Source organism: Sinohyriopsis cumingii, chromosome 18 (assembly GCF_028554795.1).
Source record: "Sinohyriopsis cumingii isolate HCF-2022 chromosome 18, ASM2855479v2, whole genome shotgun sequence".
NCBI lineage: Eukaryota > Metazoa > Mollusca > Bivalvia > Unionida > Unionidae > Sinohyriopsis > Sinohyriopsis cumingii.
In genome coordinates this window covers 5,887,022-5,894,186 of record NC_142978.1, presented here as the reverse complement: position 1 = coordinate 5,894,186, position 7,165 = coordinate 5,887,022, and the positions used below count along the sequence as shown (strand labels likewise).

Below are 7,165 nucleotides of genomic sequence, written 5' to 3'. Positions count from 1 at the left end.
ATTTCAGTGTCTTTCATAGTTCAACCATTTGTAAAATCTTGTGCATTATGCATAATACGGGTCAAATCTAAGATGTGTTGTTGTTGTGGTAGGGTTTAACGCCATTTTTCAGCACACGATAGGCTTGCATGGCGGCCAGTATTAATGGAGGAGGAAGAACCCGGGAAATCCCCAGAAAGAACCACTGACCCACGAGACAGAGGTGAGATGGCAGTGATCCGTAACGGAGAGTGCTTTAGACCACTCGGGGCCCCCTAAGATGTGTATTAAGCATAATATGGTTCTAATCTAGGATGTGCATTTGATGAAGTCGTGTATAACATTTGCAAGCTGTACCTGTGTTTACTTCAGTATATCCCCCCACCCCCATATTCAAAAATATATCTTTATCCAAATCAAGGTTCTTTCTAAATTTTAAGTCCCAGAAAAACCCAAAATACTGGTTTCTAACTTTATGTCAAGAAAAATTTACAAGTATGTACCAGTAATCGATCAAAATGTACATAGAGTTTTATAAATCTAGATTTAATGAGGCATTATTTCAAGTTGGAAATATAAACCATATTAATATACATTTTTAATGAAATATGGTCTCAATGAATGGATTTCGTTGGTCTCCAGAACTTTCTTGTAAATTCAAACCACTTTCGCAACTAGTGTTATTTTCTATTAACCTTCATGCATGGATTGTCTTACTTTGGTTACTTCTGCATGCCTTATTGTTCTTACAGTTGTGTAAAATTTATTCAAACTACTTTCAGAACTAGTGTTATTTTCTATAAACCTGCATGCATGAATTGTCTTATTTTGGTTACTTCTGCATGCCTTATTGTTCTTAAGGTTGTGTAAATTATATTCAAACCAATTTCACAACTAGTGTTATTATCTATTATCCTGCGTGCATGAATTGTCTTATTTTGGTTACTTCTGCATGCCTTATTGTTCTTAAGGTGTAATTTTTTTTTGATTTTCTTCAACATAATCAGGGAAGCTCAGGAACATTAGTACATGTACCAACAGTGACTTTCAATACAATTTGGAGATCTGTCACCATTAATGGTTTTTTCACAATCTGATTTAATTTAAGAATTCAACTGTGAAATTCATATAGAATGCAGCTTAGTGATTTGGCAGTGGCATCAAAGAGCATGTCTTTGCTACTATAATTGAGTGTGATCTGCCAAAAGGTAACATGGAATTCATTCAACTAAAAATTCTTTTCCTCGTCTTGCCCCCAAAATTCCTAACACACAAATTATTGACTTTCTGTAAAGGCAATAACCTTTAACTTTTGATCTAAGAGACTTTTCTCAACTTGGTATTTTCTTGCTTCTGTTCGTTTCAAGCTGTCCCTCGCCACCTCAGATTTGGTGGAAACTATCCCACTCCCTGAATATGACCCGTGTGCTATTTTCATGGGATTAAAAGACCGTACTGTTTTAGTTGCAAGAGAAACACTCAGTCTTTTACTTGTTCTATGAGAAGTAGGGGCATTATACCCATGGAAAGGACTTCAAGATTCTATGAAGTCAAGTTTATCCATTTCTATTTGTCCTTTCCGATGGTTTGTGAATTTATTATCAACAATCTTTGCATAAACAACATTATTTCCTACAAATATTTTCCCTCACAATGAGCTAAAGTTGCTTTGCATTTTTTGTGGGCTAAGATAGTTAAACTCAATATCATCATCAATTTTCTCAACACTAGGAACTTCTTTTAATGTACTTCTATTCTTCCTACTTCTGTCTTTCCGTGGTGTCTGAAAAATTGCACTTTCAGGTCCAGAACCATTCTCTGCAACACTTATAAGCAATCCTGAGTTCAGTTTACCAGGGGACTTGTGTGGGCTCTTTAACCAAAATTTCCCCAGCGGAGTAACGTGCTTGATGGACTTGTTCAAATAGTCCTCACAAGCATCATCCCAAGATGAACTGGAACGTTTACCTGGTGATGAAAATGTTGCAGGCAGGAACTGACCGAAATCCACGATATTCCCATTGTCCTTCTGGGTTTCCAACTTTTCCTCATCATCAATCACCCAATCTTCATGTGACTTTTCATCAAACGAGACTTCCGAACAATTCTCAAATGACATATCTGAAGGCAGACTTAAATTTGCAGATACTTCTTCCTCTGTGAATCCTGCGAACGACGATCGATCATCTTCATCTTTAAAAATTGCCTGTGCACTCCTCTTGCTTAGCAGGGACCATTGCCTCTTCAATTTTACCTTTTTCTTACCATTACTAGTCACATTAAACCCTGCTGGACTCCATTTCAGACTTAATTTTCTATCCTCATCCATGAAGGAAACATTTTGTGACTTGTTGTTTTCTTTAGTCTTTGAGTGATTATTTGAAACTGATGGATTTGTAACAGTAGATGCACAGTGAGCATTTGTCCTATCAGATACATTTTCATTTAAGCCTCTTTTTCCAAGAGTTACCAGTCTGGATGATGTTTCATGGTATGACTGTTGTGAAGTAACAGAACCTTGAATTTCAAATTTAAATTGGTCAAGTTTTCGTTTGTTAGTGACCTGCTGTGCTCGATTTTCAAAAGATCTGTCGCCAAAGCATTGTGTTTCAAATTTCTGTTCCCTAGCATCTGGCACCTTTCTAAAAGTTCTCCTTTTTCCTTCAAATGACTTCTGAGACCAGGTACTTCCAGCTATTGAATCATTGTTGTCAGCATAATTCATCTGCAAATAATAAAATGATGATGAAATCATAATTTATCACAGATCTGGTGCATTTCACATACCAGTGTCTGCAGTTTTGTTATTTCTTATCCATTCAATATATGACAAATGGGATTTTATGGTATGAAAAACATTAAAGATGCAGTGTGCACAATAAACTGAATAGAATAAACAGTTACCATTATCAAGTCCCACCTGAACAAGTGTACAATGGGAAACATTTTAAACATCATAAAACAGTTGAAAACAAAATTTGGGGTCGGGTGGCATATAACCAATTTTAATAAAGTAAGTCTTACCTGTTGGTATCCTATAGTTTCTCATTCCGTGATGGAATTACCTTTGTTCTTATAATAAGAATTGATCCTTGTACAGATGGAAAGAATCCAGTATGCTGCCAAGTCACAAACACATGCACTGTAGTCCTCATTTTTTTCAATACTACACAATTCATGTGACATTAGATTAGACTGGGAGGAAAGAATCTGACAAAATTGAAAAATTAGCCTCCCCCACCCCACTACATTTCAATATCAGTAATTTGTTATCTGTTGGAACTGCAAAGCTGATTTTGTCTATGTAGTGGGATGTTGATGGCCTCTAGAACTGGTATAAACAAGGAAACACTTGTACCAAAAGAATGTCCACTATCGTAAATTCAGAGTCAGCTACTCTATGTGCTGCAACTATCAGCTCTAAAGAATATACTCAGACATATTAAGGAATGAAGGTATAATGAAAAGGTGACAAAATGTGGCTTTCATAACATCCGCTAATGAAGAACGAGTTAGATAGACCAATGAGAGGGGTTCCTGCAAAAAATTATTGTTATTTTCAAGTTTTTCAGGACATTTTAAGGAGAAAATGACAAATTTCAGGAGTCATTTTTAAAGTCTGATGCTTTAATCAAAGACACAATACTGCAATTGTAAGCACTTTGCAAAAATCTCAGTCACCAGACTCAACTATAGCTACTGAAGTACACCACTCCCTCGATAACTCGTTCTCTGATAACTTTAAAACCTGCTTATAACACAGGGTCAGGCATGGATCCCATTTTTTAAACAAGAAAGTACACCAAAATTAATGATATTTAAGGAAATTTTGATCAATGAAAATGTCAACTGCGCCTAGTGGAGGCGGTACTTAAATGAATAAATAGCAATTAAATAATTTTTTTATCAACTGAAATTTTTGTTTTAGTTTTGTCTTTTAGTTTCTTTTAAGTATAATCATCATAAATACAATTAAACGTAAAATGTGTCAATCTACCGTAACAGCTATGTCCACAAGGTTTCTCTGAGAAGCTAATTAAGTGCCAACCCTGTTTTGATATCGGACTAGCGGAAGCATTTGTTGTATTGTTGCACTAAATAAAAAGCTGGCCTCATTTTCTATTATCATGTTAATTACATCTACTGAATGAAATAAAGGAGGTGGGATAAATAAATTTTTTTTTAAAAGGCACACAAATCCTACATGCTCAAGAACCAGTGGCCCCAGTCATATGTCACTTACCTCAGTGTATCAATTGAACACCGTTATAAATGTTAATTACATCTATTGAATCTCATAAAGGAGGTGGGATGAATAATTTTTTTTTTAAAAGACACACGAATCCTACATGCTCAAGAACCAGTGGCCCCAGTCGTATGTCGGTTACCTCAGTGTATCAATCGAATACCATTATAAATGTTATTGTGTACATAATTTAATTAAACTACCTTAAATTAACAGACTCATTCATAACTGTGATAAAAGAAAGCATGATAACCAAGTAAAATGAGAACCTTGTAAAATAAAGAACTTTGTTTCACAGATACAGACCATTGTAAGGAAAATGAGTTTCAGAGAATTCCTGAAATTGCATGTAGAGATCTCTTCAAGGATGTTAAGAAATTTCACTATTACTTGTAATGAAATCATGGCATCATATTTTACTAATTGAACAATACAAAAATTGAGTTTCGATGTAGATGATTGTCACACAAAATAAATGTTGCATGCTTTTGATAAAAAGGAATCTTGTTTGGTAGTGTATCAACAGTTAGTCTGGTTCCCTGCTTAGTAGTTTCCTTGTTTTAAACAAATTTTATACACCACTCTGGGACCCAGGCTATTTAACAAAACAAAAAGCCATGACATAATACATGAAAACATTTGTGTATCGTGCTGGTTGTTGAAACCAGTTGCAATCGAGTGATCAATCTTTCAGATGTTGGAAATTTTGAAAATAAATGTAATTTATAGAGAATAACGAACAACTTCTTCAGAAAAAGCGCTTTCTTGACAATTATTCTCGATGCGATTATAAAACGAGGAGTCAGTAATTAAACAGCATAGTTACCCCCCCAACAACCCCGCAGTTCTCTGGATGTCTAGCTCATCTTTTGGAGGTCCCTTAGTAACTCGTGCCCTTGCTTATAGTGTGGTCTGTGTTTTTGGACCCTGATATGCTCGAGGGATTGAGGGAGAGGTGTAATATGACATTATTGCAAAATCATTCACTGCAAAATTGCAGTGGAAAAATAAAATTTTTCTAACAAAATATTTAGTTTAGCTTTTTAATAACAAATTCCAGGGCATTTTAAGATGGTAAAAAAATTGTTAAAGAGATTTTCAGGGTATTGTTATTGAATTCAATTCCAGTTGGATTCCTGGACCTCCTTAAAAATCAGTAGGGTGAGGAATGTCCACACAAAGACAAGGGGCATGCCTTCTCATCTGAAGTATACTATGACTGATGTGTTGTCAATAGAGACCTTCACACAGTAGAACTTTTGTATTGCATCAACACAAATCCTTGTCAGACTGGGAATTCCACTCTCATTTTTAGACTATTTATGTGGAGGACAGTTTCTCTTTGGGACCACAAATCCAGATCTGGCTCCAAGTGAGCACCCTCCCATGAATCTGACAAGTCTATGAATAGATTAGAGTGTTGATCAGTGTGCTTAGGGACTCCAGTCTAAAACTGGTCCCAATTTTGCAACCAACTTGTGTGGTCTTCAGTTCACCAAGGGGATAATCTGGAGAGGATGAAAGTTAAGTCTTCCTATGGAAACCAGGTCCACAGCAGAATTAAAAGTAACCAGAACAGATAAATATAGGTGATCCGACTGGTTCATGGCTTTCAGCAGTTTGAACAGGGTTAGGATCCTATCCACTGTAGTGTGGAATACAGACTAATTAATCGCTTGTTTGTGAAGAAATTCGTTCCAACATATACAAAATCTTAACATGGGTCTGATTTCTTTAGGCTGCATAAAAGATTCAGCAAGGTCACTATGCACCAGCAGCAGAATAAACTAATTCTAAGTGGATACCGTGGACCAACTAGTCATGAAATACTGGAGGACAGGAATCCCATTAACAGGTAGATTGTGACTTCTTCCATTGCCACATTGGGCACAAAAACTAGGCTAAAGGACAGAGAGTGAAAATGGATGACCTCCCCTTCCAAGCAGACCCAGCTGATATCTCCTTTGAGGGAAAAAACTGGGATGTGAAAGCATGCATCCTGGAGGTCGATAGCTCAGTTACCATGTGTGACAGCCAGTCTAAGCTTGATACTAAATTGGGTCAAAGTCGTGAACATACTGGTATTCTTCCAACCACAATTACCGGTCCTCTAGCTTTCAGTTTTCTTATAAACTGACCAACTAAATTTCTGTTGACTTTTTTGCTCCAGCCATTCCCATAAGTTTTTCAAACCTTTATCTAAACTTCTCGTGTCATGGTCTCTCTCAACAACTTGGACAGCCATTTTTTGCAAGTATGCTTCTTCTTTCCATTGCCATCAGTTTCCATTATATGAAGATTCATTGGATGAATGAAAACTTTTGACCAATCAGAATATTCTTTATAAGAGTCGTGGGCTAACTAATATATGGAATGAATACGTTACAAGGGTCATTGCGGAATGGGACTAAACAGACCGTTTTTAAAAAACCAGATCGGAGATGATAGGAAAAAAGGACTATATCAAGAAAAATTGTATTCAAGTCAGGAGAAAAGTGGAATTCTGCTTTAAAACGGAGAAAAATCATGTCTGCTTAATGCTGCTATGATTGTTAACTTCATTACAAAACAGGAAAAAAATTATACAAGTATTTTTTGTTTACATGATACACAAACACATGTTTCTTTAAAGGGACATCTGAAAATAAATCACATCAAAAATTATTAGTGATAAGAGACATGAGATTAGACTATATGTTAAAATTTGCCCCAAGTAATATGTCAACTCCCCCAAATACCCACTTTAAAAAAAAAAATTCTTGGAATGACATCCAAAAAATTGCGCTGTTGGAATCACCTCTAAAGTATTTAGCAAGGTCCAGCAATGAAAATGACTGATAAAGCCTTTTGGTGGAGGCAAAGGTTTCTGCTGCTGAAAATGCTTGACACCGTGTTCCTAGTGCAAACAACCAAGTAACAAGCAATGTTTTATCACAAGAC

The 7,165-nt window shown here is 36.0% G+C and overlaps 1 protein-coding gene across 1 annotated transcript in view; it reads right to left on the bottom strand.

Annotated features, from left to right (window-relative positions):
• Positions 1–506: 506 nt before the first annotated feature.
• LOC149776009 (uncharacterized) overlaps positions 507–7,165 on the bottom strand; it is an 83,105-nt gene continuing 76,446 nt past the window's right edge. The window contains exon 12 of the mRNA XM_089942570.1: positions 507–2,704. Within this exon, the coding sequence (XP_089798696.1) occupies positions 1,628–2,704 (1,077 nt within the window). The 3' untranslated portion in view covers positions 507–1,627. The remainder of the gene's footprint in view (positions 2,705–7,165) is intronic.